The following is an 18,237-nucleotide window of genomic DNA, read 5'->3' on the forward strand; positions in this document are numbered from 1 at the left end:
AACAGAGCAAGACACATAGCATGCAATGCAATGCAAGGAAACAAGCCCGCAGGTTCATCATGCGTGCACGCCTTGCAACCACTTTTTTTCTTCTCCGTAAGCAAGACTCCGAGAATTTTGAAGTAAACAAATATGGGAATCTTTTAAGAGATACAAAACTCAAAAGAACAAACAACCATCCATGCATCCAAATCTCGAAATCATCTTGGCATCAACTGCTTTCATACCCTGGTATCTTGTCGTAAGAAAGCGCCTGAGGGGTAAATGGGTGACCCTCATCCTCATTGCCGGGCCGAAATGGCGGGCGTTGCCGTGACTGTTGTCCTTGGAGCCCCCCAAAAAGGAAAGGGCTCTTTGTTACATCGTCCAGATCCCAAAGAAACAGATGGTCGCGTTGATAGGGGTAGGCAGCCTACACCCTTCAAAGAGAAACAAAAGTCTCAGCTGGGATCGGGAGCAAAGAGAAGCCACGGCGTCTAGGCCAATATCGATACACAGTAGGAGGTAATATGGCGAAACGTGAAGGATGCCACAAGGGAGGTATCTCGTGGTGGCATTCTTGCAGGGTAGAGAGCAGTCGAGCTCTGGGGGGGGTTGGTGGAGGGTGACCTTAGAGGTCGTCGACATCGATTTCCTTCTCATCCTCACTCTCGCGGTCCTCGTCGAACTCGACGTTGTCCTCGAGACCATCGTTGGCGTAGGTGTCGGTCTCGTTGATCTTGGCGTGCTCAGGAAGTTCACCGTAGGCCTTGAGACTGCGGGCCTCGTCGGAGGTGTACTTCATGATCACATCACCCTTCTCGTCCTGGTAGTCACGGAGCGAGAGCAGGATAATATCACCCTGGTTGATCCAGACCTTCTTGCGGAGCTTGCCACGGATGTGGGCCAGACGCTTCTCGCCATCGAAGCAGAGAGCCTCGAGACGACCGTTACCCAGCATCTTGACGACTTGAGCGTACTCTTGGCCCTCCTCTTTGAAGACGAGCTCACGCTTCTCGTTGTCGTTCTCGTTCTTTCCACGACGACGGTTCTTACCGCCCTATATTTTTTCAAAGATAGAAAGTCAGCATTGTTCGGGGTAGTATTGTGCGACCTTATTTCGAGTATTTCGAGTATTTCGAAGATGAAACCATAACCCACGACTTGACATGATGATTGACCCTTCAACAAAATGTGGTCGGGCATCCATAGAGACGGTGGCGGGGGTGACACATTCCAAGAAGGAGGGGCTGAATATTTTGCGGTCTTACCTTTCCCTTGTTCTTGGGCATAGCGGTGGGGCACGACGTGCACTGGACTTGAGTCTAGCTGTCGGTGCTTTTTGTTTTCTCTTTCTTAAAAAAGAAGAAGAGAAGGGAGACTCGTAGATTTCCCCGGAGTTGGCTGAGAGAAGAAAGAAAGGAAAGAAGGTCAGTAAGTGGGGGGTGTCTGTGCCCTGCAAATGCAAATCTTGTGCTGACGTAACCAGGCACCAAGGAATCAACTACACCGCCGGGCAGAATTGTTTGTCTTGTGACTTTTAGTGTTATGACGATGACGGTCATGAGCAATTAATTCAATTCAATTCAATTCAATCCGGGTTCCAAGCTGGCTTTGACTTGGGATTGGCATTCGATCCTGCGTCGCACACTCAAATACCCCGCGCAACCAAGGCGACCGTTCCACCTCTTTTCCTCGTTCACCATGAGCCAATCGTCCACTGCACCTACATCGAACCTCTAACGGCTGTACTGGACTGGACTGGACTGGACTAGAGTGGACTGGAGTACCCCAATAACCGATAACACCTGCCACTATGAAGGCTCACTCAATAATGGCCAGAATGACGGCCACCTCTGACAACTTCATGGTCCGATTCAACCCCAAGCACACGATCCCAACGGTTGCAAGTCGCTACCTCACTGTTCCCGGCCATCCTATTCGTCCCAAGATAGCGCATATGTGGGACAATCGAAGCAAGAATGAGCTTTGGTGGCGAGTCAACATCAACGTTGAACTGGGCAATTACAAACGAGTGGTTCGGTCGTGGGCTGCACGAAGAGCGCGCAGTGCTTTTCGGCAAGCGTTGGCACACCATGGGCTTGATCCATTGGGGCATCCACTCTCTTCTATTCCTGATACCGAACAACCAGATCCCTTGCTTGGGTCTATGGAAGTCTTTGTTCGAGAAGGACTTTTGAATCAAAGATTTGATGTGCTCCAGAACGATGCGAATTATCTTGTGTTGTCCATCCTCAATCGGAGGAAACTACGGAACCAGAAGCATAAGGAGCAACAGGTTAGGGAGAAATCTGGTCAACAAAAGGCTGGTCAAAAGAAGGCTGGCCAACAGAAACTTGGCCAACGGAAAGCTGGAGAACCTTGAACTCTGGCTTTTCTCTCGGTTTATGGCATATTCTTCATTGTATTATAGCGGTGGACCCGCCGGTCTGGACATTAGGGGCATTTGCATGGCGTTTGGGTTGGTTGGTACTGTAAAGAGTACCCAAAGACATTATACAACAGAATTTCAGAGACACACCAATGGATACTCCATTATTTGTTCTAGTAATAATCGCTATGGCCGATCATGTCGAATTCCCCTGGTCCCAAAATAGAAGCCGCCTAGACCAGAAGCTTGTTCCTGAATAAAAACAGCCCTCCAGGGCAGCCTTTGAATATGTGGATATACTATTATTATTAAATGAATATATTAAATAATAATCGCATCAATACATATACAACTTAAGAATGGCAGGTCTTGGTTGATTGTGTTGGTATGTCCAAGTACTAGTAGTACTAGGTACTCCCCCATCTCTAAGCCTCGCTAATGCCGATCTGGCGGAATCAACACTTGGACTCCGACTCCGAATCCACCTGCCTCTCTCTTTCAACCATCTCCCCTCAACCACTCCCCCTCCTCCTTTCATATAAAACACCTCACGATGCTCGTCTCCTTGACAGTCGGCAAGGTAGACGCAGGTGTTGCCGTCCTCCTCACCCAGGATAATCGCCTTGTAAGCAGAAGCGTGCCTCGCCCCTGGTCGCATGGCAACCCCCCAAATCGATGCCCACTTCTCTATCGCACAAAGACAAGACTCAATTGCATGCTAATAAGTACACATATAGATCGAGTTCCCCTCCGTTCTCCTCCCCAACGACATCTCCAGCGGAAGTATCGTCGACATCACCGTTGCGCGCAACCACGCCGCCGAAACCGCCAACGCAACCGCCTTCCAATCCCTCCAGAAGCGCATCCTAAACACCTACGGTGTCAAGGCCCCCTCGCCTCCAATCCTCCGCCTACGAAATGCAACCCAGACCTCCCTCGTTCTAGAATGGGACCCAATCGACCTCGCAACCGCGTCTCTGAAATCCCTCTCCCTCTACCGCAACGGCTCAAAGGCCGGCTCCATACCCCGTCCCCTCGACACGCGCAGCACAAAGATTAGCGGTCTAGCCATTCATTCCGAATATACCTTCCACCTCGTCCTGCGCACAACCGCCGGCACCTACCAATCCGAGAAGCTGACATGTCGGACACACAAGATGACCGACCTGTCCGGCATCACCGTGACGCCGGGCGTCCTCGATCCACACCGCAAGGAGGCACTAGGCGTTGCGCTGGACCGCGTAGGCGGCAAACTGATCGATTCCGTTCGCATTGACACTACCCACTTCGTCTGCACGGAGGGCCGGGGTCCCCTGTGGGAAAAGGCTGTCGAGATGAATATCCCCGTCGTGGTGCCGGAGTGGGTGGATGCTTGTGAATCGGAAGGAACAATTGTTGGCGTGCGCGGTTACTATCTCAATGCGGATCCTAAACTTCGCCAGCTCGGTACGCTTCATGGCAATTCTCACCAAAGAACTACTTCCACCATGTCGAATGCTACGCTCGCGCATCGCCCCAGCACGACGCAGCAGCCTACGCTTGCGCCTACACCCACGCATGAAACTGTACCTGAGCATGATTCGTCTACTATTGAGGAACCCCCTCTGACGCCTTTCCCGGGTGGTGAGACAAGTGCGCCGCCGCAGGCTTTGACACAGGAGGTTGGGTCGGAGGATGAGGATGATTTGCCGCCTCCGCCTCCGCCGCCGAAGGACGAGTCAGAGGAGGATGAAGAGTCGGTACAGCCAAATGGGCAACTGAGTGAGGCTGCGCTGGAGAAAGAACTCGAAACAGATCTTGGAGGAAAGGATGCAGAGAGCGATGAGAGTGACAGAAGAGAGAGTACCCTCCCGCAGAACATGCCGGACGAAGATGACGAGGTGAACAAGACAAGTCCAAAGGGCAAGGGCAAGGAGGGTGAAGGTGACTTCAATGAAGTGCCGCTTTAGAGATATGCCATCCTGCCAGACCGACGCCTCTACGACTACTATATCCAGTACAGTTTTTTGTTGGACTTTGGACGCCCAGTGTTCAAGTTTTTGTGGGCTTTTCTTATAGGCGGGGGTGTTTACTTATGATTCGATATCCCTTGCCTGGTTATTCTCGCCCTGTTTTTGATGTATAGTAGACAGCCTTTCTCTTTTAATGCACTTGATATTATTCAATTTCAGATGAATAGCGCATAGTACCAGAAGTACCTAGGTATGTATTGGCGGCTCTTAACTATTAGACTTAGGCGCCAGGTAGGATCAATCATTGTTGGAATAGTAGTAGTACTAGTACCTAGGTAGTGTTTCAACTTGTAAGGTTCAAGGACTTGGAACTTCAACTTTGGAAGTTACCAGTGAAGCCTGAGTTCAACTGGGACTAGAAGTATGGGGGTCCTGTGCTGTATAAACCGACCTCGGGACCTGATACCTAGATATATATATACCACCTTGAGACTCGGTATTAGGGCAGTCACCAGTAGTAATACCTAGGTATTTACAATATACCTATTCAAGAACGTTTAATACTTCTGGTACATGGCCAGAATCATCCTACGAGTACCTGTGTCACTACTTCTTTTTGTATAAATATGATTTGCTGGCCAGTCAGCCCGCATTTGATGACGTCCGCTGACAAGGTTTAGCCTTTGTCCCAACTTGCCAGTGAACTTGAACTTGAACCTCCTCACTTCTTTGACACTCTCCATCCTTGATGAACCAAGGCTCAACCCAGGCTACTCGCGGTATTCTGATCGCGTGACCAGCAAAAAAACCCTTTTAGGAGGCAAAAGGACATTGAGATGGTTGAGTGCCCGGCATTAAGCGGGAGTTCCCGCAGGGGAGAAAAAGCAAGCGAACTTGGGCGATATCGGCTTGACTCAGCGTCGGCACCGAGTTTGTTACATGAACTCGCACTTCTCTCCCTTCAAGTCCACTGCCCTATTCTTACACACATACACCTGGGTATATACACATACACACCCAATCACCCTCCCAATATCCCAAAAATAACACACCACACCCACCATGGAAAAAGTTCCCACCCGTCTCAATGTGGCCCCAGTCCCACCGGATGAGATCTTCGCCTTGAACGGTGCCTTCTTCGCCGACACCCACCCTCAGAAGGTCAGCCTGGGCGTAGGCGTCTACCGAACCGACGATGGCAAGCCCTGGCCTCTTCCAGCCGTCGAGAAAGCCGAGAAGCAACTCGCCGAGGAGAACGACCTGATGCGACACGAGTACACCGCCATTGAGGGCGATGTGCCCTTCCTGAAGATCGCCCGTGACTTAATGTTCGGCTTTGAAGGAAAGGCCAGCGAAGAAGCCGCGAAAGCACGCATTGCATCCGTGCAAACGGTCGCAGGAACCGGCGCCAACCACCTAGGCGCGCTCTTCCTCGCTCACCACATGAAGCCGCGCAATGTCTGGCTGTCAAACCCCTCCTGGGCCAACCACATGACGATCTGGGAATTGGCCGGCGTGCCGCGCAAGACATACCCCTACTACCACGCCGCGACGCGATCCTTCGACTTTGACGGCATGATGTCTACACTTGAGAATGATGCTGAGGAAGGGGATGTCGTCTTGCTGCATGCTTGCGCGCATAACCCCACGGGCCTGGACCCCAATAAGGAGCAGTGGATTGCCATTGCGGATCTGTGTGAGCGCAAGAAGCTCTTCCCGTTCTTCGATTCCGCTTATCAGGGTTTTGCGTCCGGTTCGCTGGAGGAGGATGCGTGGGCGGTGCGCTACTTCTTTGATAACAAGCCTGATATGGAGATGTGTGTTGCGCAGAGTTTCTCGAAGAATATGGGACTCTACGGTCAGCGTACTGGTGCTTTCCACTACATTACTAACCGCAGCGCTACTTCTATCCGTGATGTCGTTGTAAACAACCTGTGCCACTTGATTCGGGGAGAGTTCTCTATGGGTCCTCGTATTGGTTGCACTATTGTTAAGAAGATCATGTCGAGCGAGGAGTTGACTGCGGACTGGCACAATGATTTGCAGGTCATGAGCTCGCGCATTAAGTCTATGCGCGAGGCCCTGTACAATGAACTTGTTCGTCTCAAGACTCCTGGTACTTGGGAGCACATCGTGGAGCAGGTAAGACGAGCATACGGTTGATCTATCTACCCTTTGACTTTGGCTAACCATATGCTTTTCTTATAGAACGGCATGTTCTCCTACACTGGCCTCACCCCAAAGCAGGTCTACGCCCTCAAGGACAAGTACCACGTCTACCTGCTCAAGTCTGGCCGTGCGTCCATCAGTGGCTGTAAGTTTTCCGGCAACTCACAAGACTCAAAAGAGCATACTGACAAAGTAAACACAGTGAGCCAGAAGAACGTCGCCTACGTGGCCCTGGCCATTGACGACGTTGTCCGCAATGTGCTTTAAGCAATTGACATGCGACTATACTAGGGGATTTGAGAGTTGGTGCACAAGACAGCGCAACAAAACGAGCTGCATTCCTTTTTTTGGGCAATTTTTCTGGGCACTTACATATATGCATCATGCGGGGTTACTGATCCTCACAACGGGTTGACGAAATCATGATAGAAATCATAGAGAATGAACAAAATGAACAAATGAACATAAGAATTGAGTCGACTCTAGCTAAGACTGTCAAAGCCATGGATCCCATCTACTCATTTACCTTCGGATAACCCTATACACCATCGGATCGGATGATAATCATCTCCAACAGCAACCCCGCACGCAATGCAACCATGAGGTACCAATCAGTGTCCTGACAAGTCCCTGTCTTTAAACATACTTGACAGCAAGCTCGTCCCCCCCTCGGATGCAAAAAAACATTGCCAACCTTGGACAATATTCAATCACACTTCCACCATCCTCCCCTTCTATCCCATCCCATCCCATCCAAATATCGACTATACTCAACATGACACCCCAAACCAGCCGAGGCGACTCCAAACTCCATAACCTCCAAATCCCCCCCAACCCAACTACTCCCACTACACAACAGTATCCCCCCAGAACTAGTCTCCCGCTTCGACCCAATCTACGTCGAGTATTACAACAAATACAACGCCGGCCGTCTCCACACGCACGAAGTACCCATAGAAGACTACCGCAAAGACCCATCCCGGTACACCATCGCCTACGGCCGCGCCCCAGGTCCAGATATTTTCTCGATAACAGAGCAGAAATGTCCCGTTGATGGGGAGAGATCACGATTCGAATCTTCGAGCCTGCGCCTAAATTAGATCCGGAGAATGGTCTGCCGAAGAAGAGAGCTGCTTATCTCAATTTTCATGGAGGCGGGTGGGTGTTTGGTGGGTTATTGGTTGATCATGAATTTTGTAAGACGATTGTTGATGGGCTTGAGGGGGAGTGTGTTGTTTTCGATGTGGATTATAGACTTGCGCCTGAGAATCCTTTTCCGATTCCGGTTGAGGATTGTTGGGCGGCGTTTAACTGGGTGTGTTCATGTTTACTTCAAGTCTTGTTTACTACTAACTACTAGCACTAACTAACTCACACCCTCCCCATCGATATCAACATCTAACTAATATCCAATTGTATAAATATATAGATCCGCGAACAAAAAGCAAAAGAATTCAATCTCGACCCTAACCGTTTCACCATCGGCGGCGCATCAGCAGGAGGCCACCTTGCCGCCGTAATCGCCCATCTCTGCCGTGACGCGAACATTCCTTTGAAACTACAGATATTGACAGTACCCGTGTGTGATATGCATAATAGTTTCACGGCTGATGGCCACTTTGACCGCGACAACTGTCCGTACGAGTCATACCGGGAAATGGAATTTGCACCGGCACTTCCTGCGGCCCGTATGGCTTATTTTCATCGGCAGTTTCTTGGGGTGCCGAGGCCATTGGCTTCGGGGGATGTAAGTGAGCAGCAGTGGCAGTAATATTTTTAATTTGAATTTTGAAATTCAGAATGGGCAAAGCTGACGCTGAATTCGTGTTTAGGATTGGAAAATCTCGCCTATCCTTGCTAGTAATTTCGAGAATCTGGCGCCAGCACTGGTGTCGACTGCGGAACTAGATCCGCTGCGCGATGAAGGGGAGGTTTATGCTGGTAAACTGCAAGCAGCGGGGAATGGGGTTAGTTTGAATCGATATAAGGGTGCCCCGCATCTTATTGCTTCGCTTGATGGGATTATGGAGGGTGGACAGTTGTATAATCGCAGGGTTATTGCTGCGTTGAAGGCAGTAGTAGATGGATGAGGTAAATGGACAGGGACTGGATTGAGCTATAGTATATGTTATATGTTATATGTTATATGTATGAACCAGATTCATGATAATCAATGACCAGTGGATATAATATTTATCAGATCTTCCCAGGATCCATGTCGATCCTGATGAATGAAGATGGAGAATGGATGAATGTATAAGAGGGACACTAGTGTGAATACCATACCATACCACCAGAGTTACCGGGGTTACCAAAACCACACCCAATCTCTGTCCAATGACGAAGACAACGCGTATTACCTGGGTAATGCCGATACCGGGAAGTTTCGGCATCGCAAGTCGGACGAGTTCCTCTTTTCTGCTTCTCGTTTTTTAAAGGAGTCCGGTTGTTTTTGCCTTCTTTACCCTCCCAGACGCCCCCAGTGAGCCATTGGGAAAGCAGACTCACTTTGTCGCAGCATCTCCGGCTTTCTCCTCTCCTCCCTCTCACCTCACACCTATAAACACGCCACAATGAACCCTGTCACCTCCCGAGCCGCGGTGCGCTCTATGGCCACCTTAACACATGCGGCCAGAGCTGCCAACCCCGCAGCCCGCACTTTCTTGTCGGCTGCTGCTCGTCTTCCGATGTCCAGTCGGGCTCTGAGCTCCAATACCCGTCAGCTTGCACTCCCCCGCCTTCAGTCCTTGAACAACCGAGCCTTCAGCACAACTGTCAACATGGTAGGATGCATCCCGTACAGTACAGTGTACAGTGTACAATGTACAATGTACAATGGGAACCTCCAGCTGATTCACTCAATCTAGTCTTCCGATATCCGTGTCGAGAGCGATGCCTTTGGCGAGATCCAGGTGAGTTGACTCGATCGTGCTGTCTCTACCTTGACAACAGAAGCTGATTATGATGCTTTGCATTATAGGTCCCTGCGGACAAGTACTGGGGTGCCCAGACCCAGCGGTAAGACGAGCCACCGAGTCGATGATAAAGATATTGGAATAGGATATTGGCACAGAGACAGGATAACTGACGCGATGGAAACAGCTCCCTGGGTAACTTCGACATCAACCAGCCCCAGGACCGCATGCCCGCCCCCATCGTCAAGGCCTTCGGTATCCTGAAGGGTGCTGCCGCCACTGTCAACATGAAGTACGGCCTTGGTGAGTGATCCTTGACATCTACGCCAATGCGGGGTCTATCTAGATACGGGCTATTAACATCACTTCTTCTACAGACCCCAAGGTCGGTGCTGCTATCCAGCAGGCTTCCGCCGAGGTCGCCGAGGGTAAGCTGCTCGACCACTTCCCTCTGGTCGTCTGGCAAACCGGCTCCGGCACCCAGTCCAACATGAACTCCAACGAGGTCATCTCCAACCGCGCCATTGAGATCCTGGGCGGCGTCAAGGGCTCCAAGAAGCCCGTCCACCCCAACGACCACGTCAACATGTCCGCCTCCTCCAACGACTCCTTCCCCACCGTCATGCACATCGCCGCCGTTGTCGAGCTCGAGAGCACCCTGCTGCCCTCCCTGCAGAAGCTGCGCGATGCTCTGCAAGAGAAGGTCGAGAAGTTCGACCACATCATCAAGATTGGCCGCACCCACTTGCAGGATGCCACCCCCCTCACCCTGGGCCAGGAGTTCTCCGGCTACGTCGCCCAGCTGGACCGCAACATTGAGCGTGTCCAGGCCAGCCTCCCCCACCTGCGCTTCCTCGCCCAGGGTGGTACCGCCGTCGGTACCGGACTGAACACCTTCAAGGGCTTCGACGAGGCCGTCGCTGCCGAGATCAGCAAGCTGACCGGCACCGAGTTCAAGACCGCGCCTAACAAGTTCGAGGTCCTGGCCGCCCACGACTCTATCGTCGAGGCCTCCGGCTCCCTGAACACCCTGGCCGGCTCTCTGTTCAAGATCGCCCAGGATGTCCGCTACCTGGGCTCCGGTCCCCGTTGCGGTCTGGGTGAGCTGAGCCTGCCGGAGAACGAGCCCGGCAGCTCCATCATGCCTGGCAAGGTCAACCCCACCCAGTGCGAGTCGCTCACCATGGTCTGCGCCCAGGTCATGGGTAACCACGTCGCCGCGACCATCGGTGGCATGAACGGACAGTTCGAGCTGAACGTCTTCAAGCCCGTCATGATCAGCAACCTGCTCCACAGCGTGCGCATTCTCTCCGATGGCATGAACAGCTTCCGTACCCACCTGGTTGACGGTCTGGAGGCCAACGAGACCCGCATCAACTCCCTTCTCCACGAGAGGTATGTATTTCGCAGCTACCCTTGCCCTACGACAATAGCTAACCCTACTTGACTAGTCTGATGCTCGTGACCTGCCTGAACCCCGTGATTGGCTACGATATGGCTTCCAAGGTGGCCAAGAACGCCCACAAGAAGGGACTCACCCTGAAGGAGTCCGCCATGGAGCTGAAGGCTCTGAGCTCTGAGGAGTTCGACCAGTATGTGCGCCCGGAGCTGATGCTGGCTCCTAAGGAGCACAAATAAGTGCTGTTCCCATAGACAAATACCCATAGGGTCTGTATACTGAATGAAAGAATTGTATTTCTGTTTTACTATACTAGTGCTACGTACTCTGTTCTCTTTTAGTAAGGGTAAATAGAATAGAATAAAAATAAAGATAAAAATAAAAATAAATAGCAATAAAAAGCAGCCCTAAAAAGACAGATATTTCATGTGGTACTATTAATACATTCAAAGGAAAAGGACTAGTACCAAATAGTCTTTTTCCCCCTCGATGTCTCACCTGGCAGAACCTGAGGAACCCTGGTCCAACATTGTTGACGATCCGAGGATTGGCTTCAGCTGAACTTCTTTTATCATTTCTCTCCTTTTCTCCCTTTCTCCTACTTTCACTTTCTTCAATTCTCTCTCCTCTCCTCTACCAGGTAATCACCCTACCCTACCCATTACGCTGTGACTCTCCTTGTCGATCTCCCTTGCGCTAAACCCCCACCGTCTCAAGATTCGCCCCTCCCCTAATCTCATCGAATCAACAACATCCCGCAATTTCTCTTCCCTTCTTCTTCTCCTCCTTCTCCTCCTCCTCTCTCAACCTCAACCAACCACACAAAACACCCACAAATAACAATGTCAACCCCCGCCACCACCACCACCACAACCACAAACCCCCTCCCCCCCCAAACAAACAATGTCCTCAACAATCACCCCGATCAACTCCTCCACCACAGACACAGAAGACGGCCCCCTCTTCCCAGCCTCCCTAATTTCGCCCGAGATAATCGCCATCCTACCAACAGACTACACAATCCGACCCCTTCGCCGCTCAGACTTCAACCGGGGCTACCTCGACGTCCTGCGAGTCCTGACAACCGTCGGCGAAATCAGCGAGGAACAATGGAACGCCCGATTCGACTGGATCGCTTCCCGCAATGACGAGTATTACATGCTTGTTATTTGTGACGGTGATGACCGCGTCGTTGGAACGGGAAGTTTGATCGTTGAGCGCAAGTTTATTCACTCGCTTGGTCTTGTCGGTCATATTGAGGATATTGCTGTTGAGAAGAATCAGCAGGGGAAGAAATTGGGGTTGAGGATTATTCAGGCTTTGGATTTTGTTGCTGCTCAGGTTGGGTGTTATAAGGTTTGTTTTTGTTCCGTTTCCTGATTTTGGTTGCTTGCAGAGCTGGTGCTGACTTTCTTTTTTGCAGAGCATTCTTGACTGCTCGGAGGTTAATGAGGGCTTCTACATCAAGTGCGGTTTCAAGCGTGCTGGTCTGGAGATGGCTCACTACTACTGAGCTGAGCTGAGATAAGCTGAGCTTCTCCATCCGGGACCAAGTCCCGTTCGTTTCGCGGCTGGCGTTTTTTCAGGCATTTCATTTGGATTATCGAGTAGGCCCAACAGTAATCATTGGGCTGGTGCATTTCTTGCAGGATACACAACAACCACACGGCACTGCACTGCACTGCACTGCGTTGCGTTGCGTTGCGCTGTCATATACATGGAAAAGAAAAATGGAAAATGAGAATCAGAATGTTGGACGAATACGAAAACAAGCAGAATCTGCCCGGTCTCTCATTTCAGGCAGTTGATCTGATCTAATCTGAGTTTATCTCACTCAGCATTGGTTTGAATCAAATCAGTGACCAGCGGCGTTGACCTTTGGTTCTGCGCGCAGGTGCTGAGATGGCTTGGCTTTGCTTTCTTTGCTTGGCCTGGAGTGACTTCCCATGGCAATCGTATTTCCCTCCCTTTCTCGTTCTCGTCGATGAATCCTGCGCTGTGCATGGTGTGAATATTTCGGCGTCGACTTTTGCTTGTGTACTATCAGTGCTTTTTGTTCGGTCTTACATAGATCATTGGCGTGTCTTTTCTTTTCTTTTGAGATGGTTAGATGCTAGAATATGGATATGGTGTATAGATGTGGTGTGTGACAATGTCATTGCAAAATAGTATGTAACTGTGGATGATTTCAAAGTGTTCAAATTGGATTAGATTTAAATTACTACCTCCAGTACATACTGGTAGAACTGCCAGTGCTTACATACCTATGTAGTCTACTACATCCCCAAGGGGCCGTGGCGAAGGGGTTCCTGTCATAGCGGGCAGCTGGGCAAAAGGCTCGAGCACCAAGGGTTATCCAAGAATTCGAAAGTTAGTATTACTAGCAGTACTGCCTCTAGTAATAGTCTAGTAGTACTTGTAGAATTATGTCGGGGTGGTAGCCCTGTAGTATGTACTAGCTACTGGCATGGACACTGCTAAACGATATCTACCATGCAACTTCCGAGGTTTGACGTTGAAGTATACCAGGTAGTAGCATAAATTACCATGCGGAAATCGATCATGTCCAGTGCAGGGTTTATTTTTAAAAGGTTCCTTTGTTCCCATTTTTGCATTGAATTTACTGCATAAAAAGTGTTTCAGAAACAAGGTGGTATAGGCCTAAAGCCAAGTCCTCGACAGTTGAAGACTTGAAGTCCAAGTCCACAACCAACGGCCCCAGTGCGCACAAGTTCCATCATATCGACCCGATATTCCGCAAGTTTTTCCGCTTGAAAATCATTTTTCATTTCATTTTATTGGTTGAGAGAAATAAAGAAAACTGATTTAGCGAGACTTGGCAGCGACCTTGGGGGCAGAGCCCTTGGAGCCCTGCTTGCTCTGGATGCGACCAGCACCACCCTTGGCGGCGGAGGCAGCGGTCTTGGCCTTGTCGGCCTTCTTGGTGGCAGCGGCGGCGGTCTTCTTCTCCTTGGCCTCCTTGATGGCCTGCTTGCGGGCGGCCTCACGGGCCTCAGGGCGCTGAGAGCGGCGCTCCTTGATCACATCAAGGGAGGCACCGACGATGGCACGCTGGGCCTTCACGACACGGCGGGTACGCTTCTTGGCAACCTCCTATACATGGAAAGATTCCAGGTCAGCAATTGTTATGTAGGGTCAGTTTCGCCAGGATATTTCGTTCAGATGTGGATGTATCGTGTGGTAGAGTTCCTCCTCTTGATCTTGTAGTTGCGGATGCCGAGAATATGACGGGTGGCGATTGGCGATTGGCGATCGGTGATCATCACGCGGGAACGAGATTGTCTTGATTTATAGCCTTGTCGCTGATTTGGCTTCTTCATATTCACGTTGATCATCTTCCCCCTCTTGTCCACACGATCCATTCACATCCACGAAATATCCCGGCGGGGGTTGTTTGGTGATGACCGACCTCAGAGATACCCTTCTTGTGTTGGCGACGGTAGAGGACAGTCCAGGCGATGCGGCGGGGGTTCTTGCGCTGGAGGAAGAGGGACTCGGACTTTCCGTTCTGGAAACGGAAGATCTTGGAGTCACCACGGACGAAGATCTTACCCTATAATACCGAAAGAGAACCATATTAGCAAAAGTCGAGCTTGTGATATTTCAGTCCCCTGTGCGCAGCGGGGAGAAGGCGATTGTGCGAAATGGTTTCGAGAGGTGAGATTGGCGTTGTAGGATCTCGTGGTTGGCCGCATAAAGATTTGTAGATTTGTCGTTGAATTCCGCACAGATTCGTTCTCCCATTGCACCAAGGTCCGAATTTCGATAGAGGGTGTTGGAACGCACCTTGCCGGGGTAGATCTTCTGGCCGGAGAAAGCGTCGTCGTAGGTACGCATCTTGACGGGGTATCGGTTGGCGTTGGGGTGATGGTCGAAATTCGGGATCGCGGTTGACTCCTACAAGCGGGCCCAATTGTGGTGCGCCTCGCTAAAGCGTGTCACGTGTTGCACTCTGCCCTTTGCGGATGGTCGACATCATGTGACCACCGTCATCGAGAAACCCCACTATTCCTAATGAGGACTAGTCTATTTCTGGGACTATATCGGGGCTACTAGTATGAATTTAGAGACATTATCCAGTCTACATGGCCTAGTTGGTCTAGTTGGCCATAGAGATATATATTTATTTTACTCTGCGAAGTTTTGTATCGTTCTGAGCTCTTAGACCATCGTCCAAAACCGCTATTCACATTCAAACGAACTCGACATCAACCTATTCAAGTTTCAAGTTCACACAAGTTATGCATACCTTAGCATCAGAAGTGTGGGTTGCAATCGGTCTTGGACTTACTATACTGTTTTGGCTCTGTCCAATCCTCGGTGCAATACTTTTCCACTTGTCGAATCTCAGCGATACTACCACCGGGGAACCTATATCTTTTCGGATGATGGATGTCCTAGCTGATCATAAAGACACCGAGGAATTCCTGAAGAATATTCCTTGATCCTTACTCGAGCGAGTCTTGAATACTTCGTGAAAAATTGGGTTCAGACAGGCATTTTTTGATTTTGAAAATAAAAAATAAAAAATGGAATGTACGAGTATGGGACTTGATCATCCTAGGATACCTATACGATCTCAAGATATGGGCTCCACGATTCAATCTACTTGATACTTCCATTCAGAGGCCTTAAATGAACCTAAAGAACACATGTGTATATTTTTGCAAAGCTTGATTCGAATATAACAGCAAAGAGAGCAGGAAATGAACTTAGTAATTATAGAGTGGTTCGACTCGTGCCGTCACCTCTATCTATGTATTGAGCCTTAGCTGGACCCGAATGGAATTTTGATTGATACTAAACCAATCCAGTCTCTATTATAAGACGAAAAAGGAAATAATAATGTCTTATTAGGCAGTGGGACACTCCTTCCCAAGGATTCATGGTTGCTTAATTAGGCCGCGGAGCTCGAACGCTCCTTCTAAAAGGTTCAGGCAAATCGACCCCCTAAATTTCCTCGAAAGAACCATCGTCTTCTCTTTTCCAAACATCCTCCCCAAATATCAATATTTCATGAACTTGATATTACCCCAAAATCGAACAGATCCTCTGGCAACATGACATTTGCCAATATAGCTTACATTACTCTTCTTGCTGCATACAAACTCTGGCTGATTCGGTTCCTGGAAAACATCTACCGATCCGAAATGTATAGCCACGACAGTTTTATGGAGATTCTGATTGGGATTTCTATGCTTAAATTCGCATTTCTTCATTATGTTTATATCCGGGTGTGTTGGCTATAGTCCCTCCTCCTCCCTCCCGGCGCCAATCTTCAAGAACTAACAAAAACCAGGGGAACAAAAACATTCCATCTCAACCCTCGTACCGGAATCAGGACGAGCCACAGACTCGGAAAGAACCCGAATCGACGAATTGCGAATGTTGTTTCTTCAACTGGGTCAGGCGCGATCCAGAGTCAGCTCCAGAGCGGACTCTTGAGCATAGTCTCGACTCGAGTTCGACATGGGCCGTTGCTTCACACGTCTCTTCTTTGGACCTTGACGGAGGCACATTAGTCAACGATGGCTTGGTTGAACTTGACACGGCGGAGTGCCTGGAGGATCCTGACCATGAAATTCACCTTTCGTTTGAAGGTCCATGCGGGGTTATACTGTGATCGGCCAGGGTTCTGTTTTGGAGGTTTGCGGAATTTAAGTACGCATTAGATATGCGGGATATTTGCATCATGGTTTGTACTTGCTAATGTGTGTATTCTTGGCTTCTCCCATGTCATTCAAGAGGCTTGGTTTTTTCAGTGTTGAATGGAATGTCTAGATCGTTCTTTTATGATACCTCAAGCTTTTTACGATCCTGGTTTAGGAATATATAATTTAGTGGAGCGAACAGACACAAGCAGGAGTACAGGCTAGCCCCGACTCGGAGCAAATAACTAGTACTACTTGATGGTTACTCCGAGTCTATTTCATAATACGTAAATATTTTAACTCGACGTAATAAGAGGATACACAATAGACATGAGTTTATGGCTAGTCTTAATCGCGACATGGACAGATGCGGGTGTCCCTAGAGTAGCTACTGGGATTTGACAGTAGTGGCTCGAGGATGCGACAAGAGGGCTCAGAAATTACTATCAGGATGTTTGTTTTTGGAACTTGAACAGATGAGACAAGTTTAAATGCACATTTTTCAAAATGGGCCGAGAACTTGAGCATATCAATACATCGTTACCCTCTTCGCTCGCAATTTCGAATTCCTTTTTTTTATTAGGGACCATAGATTATTCAATATTCCCCGGCTTTAGCGAACAGCGGAGCAATGTGTCGATTGTATAGAGCGTATCATATCATTCAAGGAGACCGTAACAGTGAAACTCCACTCAACGTATTGGATTCTATGCAACGCTTTCCGAAAGAAGCAATTCGAAATTTCAGACAGGATGAGGAGTGCGGACAAAAGGTTTTGCGCTTAATCAGATACAGCACCGACTAGCAGTGGAAGAATTGGTATCTGGCCTACGCCAGAAGCATAATCGTCGCCCTTTGCTTATTCTTTTTTTCATGGTCACATCATAGTTTGGCACATTCAGGTCATAGCATGAGTGCGGGTCCATTCCTTCGCTGTTTGAATTGCTGCGGGCTCATCGTCCTTCCAGCGTTGGGCAACGTCGTTTGCGAGGGGATCGTCGGGGTTGGGAGCGCCGAGGAGGGCCTGAATGGAGAGCAGGATCGTGCGGATCTGAAGGGCCGGAGACCAGTTGTCTGGATTGAGGTTAGTAAATGGTAGATACGCCTGGTGAATGTTCCGTAGCATCTTCACTCACTCTTCAGGACATCCAGACAAATGCGGCCGAGACGATCAATGTTGGGGTGGTAGATCTTGGTGAGGAAGCGGATCTTGGGCGGGGTCATGGGGTAGTCATCGGGAAGGAAGAGTTCAAGACGGAAGATTCCACCTGTTGAAGTTCATTTTAGTGGTCGTCCAAAGGCCCTAGAGGCGTACGCAGATAGGATCGAGATATTTACCCTCATATGGGGACTGTGCCGGTCCATGGATGGAAACGTCGAAGTATCGCAGGTTATCGTCGTGAGGAACGGCGTTAATGCCAGGAACCCTGGCAGCCCCAAAGAAAGTCTAATCAGTCAAAGTGATCATCAAAACAAAGTGGATAGGGCATGTCGTACGGTTCCGCCATCAGGCGCTCCGTTTCCTTGATAATGCGCTTTGGCAAAGCCATGTCGAACGCTTATCGGCCGGGAGTGAGGTAAAAGGGTGTAGCGAGATGGTCAATAAATAAATCCACAGAGGAGAAATGTGGAGAGCAAGTGATGCGCAGCGAATGTAAAGTAATGGACAAGGGCAAAGGCAAAGGCAAAGGCAGAGGTAAACGCGGCGGGAGCGGAGGGGCTGCACCGCGGGGCTTTGGCGGAGGTCACATGCAGCACC

General features: G+C 49.7%; 10 protein-coding genes across 10 annotated transcripts; 7 read left to right on the top strand and 3 right to left on the bottom strand.

The window, feature by feature from the left end:
- Positions 1–610: 610 nt before the first annotated feature.
- On the bottom strand, positions 611–1,271 carry N7509_013771 (translation initiation complex factor eIF1A; the record flags this gene model as incomplete). Its single annotated transcript, XM_056638408.1, has 2 exons — positions 611–1,039; positions 1,251–1,271. 2 exons carry the CDS (start codon positions 1,269–1,271, stop codon positions 611–613), a joined length of 450 nt encoding a protein of 149 aa, XP_056481915.1.
- A 542-nt stretch (positions 1,272–1,813) lies between these two features.
- N7509_013772 (uncharacterized protein) lies at positions 1,814–2,365 on the top strand (the record flags this gene model as incomplete). The annotated part of the gene is made up of 1 exon (XM_056638409.1): positions 1,814–2,365. One exon carries the CDS (start codon positions 1,814–1,816, stop codon positions 2,363–2,365), a length of 552 nt encoding a protein of 183 aa, XP_056481916.1.
- Positions 2,366–2,924: 559 nt separating this feature from the next.
- Positions 2,925–4,320, top strand: N7509_013773 (putative chitin biosynthesis protein (Chs5); the record flags this gene model as incomplete). Its single annotated transcript, XM_056638410.1, has 2 exons — positions 2,925–2,996; positions 3,109–4,320. 2 exons carry the CDS (start codon positions 2,925–2,927, stop codon positions 4,318–4,320), a joined length of 1,284 nt encoding a protein of 427 aa, XP_056481917.1.
- Positions 4,321–5,385: 1,065 nt separating this feature from the next.
- Positions 5,386–6,759, top strand: N7509_013774 (putative aspartate transaminase; the record flags this gene model as incomplete). Its single annotated transcript, XM_056638411.1, has 3 exons — positions 5,386–6,465; positions 6,532–6,637; positions 6,695–6,759. 3 exons carry the CDS (start codon positions 5,386–5,388, stop codon positions 6,757–6,759), a joined length of 1,251 nt encoding a protein of 416 aa, XP_056481918.1.
- A 527-nt stretch (positions 6,760–7,286) lies between these two features.
- On the top strand, positions 7,287–8,582 carry N7509_013775 (alpha/beta hydrolase; the record flags this gene model as incomplete). The annotated part of the gene is made up of 4 exons (XM_056638412.1): positions 7,287–7,536; positions 7,593–7,807; positions 7,922–8,239; positions 8,325–8,582. Coding segments are annotated over 4 exons (1,041 nt in total), but the record flags the coding sequence as incomplete, so codon positions are not given.
- A 483-nt stretch (positions 8,583–9,065) lies between these two features.
- On the top strand, positions 9,066–11,045 carry N7509_013776 (class II fumarate hydratase; the record flags this gene model as incomplete). Its single annotated transcript, XM_056638413.1, has 6 exons — positions 9,066–9,275; positions 9,360–9,404; positions 9,473–9,510; positions 9,595–9,710; positions 9,785–10,802; positions 10,859–11,045. The coding sequence occupies 6 exons, from the start codon at positions 9,066–9,068 to the stop codon at positions 11,043–11,045; spliced, it is 1,614 nt and encodes a 537-aa protein (XP_056481920.1).
- A 664-nt stretch (positions 11,046–11,709) lies between these two features.
- Positions 11,710–12,319, top strand: gup1 (glucosamine 6-phosphate N-acetyltransferase; the record flags this gene model as incomplete). The annotated part of the gene is made up of 2 exons (XM_056638414.1): positions 11,710–12,162; positions 12,230–12,319. The coding sequence occupies 2 exons, from the start codon at positions 11,710–11,712 to the stop codon at positions 12,317–12,319; spliced, it is 543 nt and encodes a 180-aa protein (XP_056481921.1).
- Positions 12,320–13,632: 1,313 nt separating this feature from the next.
- On the bottom strand, positions 13,633–14,664 carry N7509_013778 (60S ribosomal protein eL24; the record flags this gene model as incomplete). The annotated part of the gene is made up of 3 exons (XM_056638415.1): positions 13,633–13,920; positions 14,237–14,380; positions 14,614–14,664. 3 exons carry the CDS (start codon positions 14,662–14,664, stop codon positions 13,633–13,635), a joined length of 483 nt encoding a protein of 160 aa, XP_056481922.1.
- Positions 14,665–15,887: 1,223 nt separating this feature from the next.
- On the top strand, positions 15,888–16,450 carry N7509_013779 (uncharacterized protein; the record flags this gene model as incomplete). Its single annotated transcript, XM_056638416.1, has 2 exons — positions 15,888–16,061; positions 16,127–16,450. 2 exons carry the CDS (start codon positions 15,888–15,890, stop codon positions 16,448–16,450), a joined length of 498 nt encoding a protein of 165 aa, XP_056481923.1.
- A 926-nt stretch (positions 16,451–17,376) lies between these two features.
- N7509_013780 (E2 ubiquitin-conjugating protein UBC13) lies at positions 17,377–18,028 on the bottom strand (the record flags this gene model as incomplete). The annotated part of the gene is made up of 4 exons (XM_056638417.1): positions 17,377–17,552; positions 17,615–17,746; positions 17,817–17,905; positions 17,976–18,028. The coding sequence occupies 4 exons, from the start codon at positions 18,026–18,028 to the stop codon at positions 17,377–17,379; spliced, it is 450 nt and encodes a 149-aa protein (XP_056481924.1).
- Positions 18,029–18,237: the final 209 nt, after the last annotated feature.

This window comes from Penicillium cosmopolitanum (assembly GCF_028827165.1).
Source record: "Penicillium cosmopolitanum strain IBT 29677 chromosome Unknown utg000012l:1.0-3308103.0:1.0-3310761.0, whole genome shotgun sequence".
In the NCBI taxonomy this organism is placed as follows: domain Eukaryota; kingdom Fungi; phylum Ascomycota; class Eurotiomycetes; order Eurotiales; family Aspergillaceae; genus Penicillium; species Penicillium cosmopolitanum.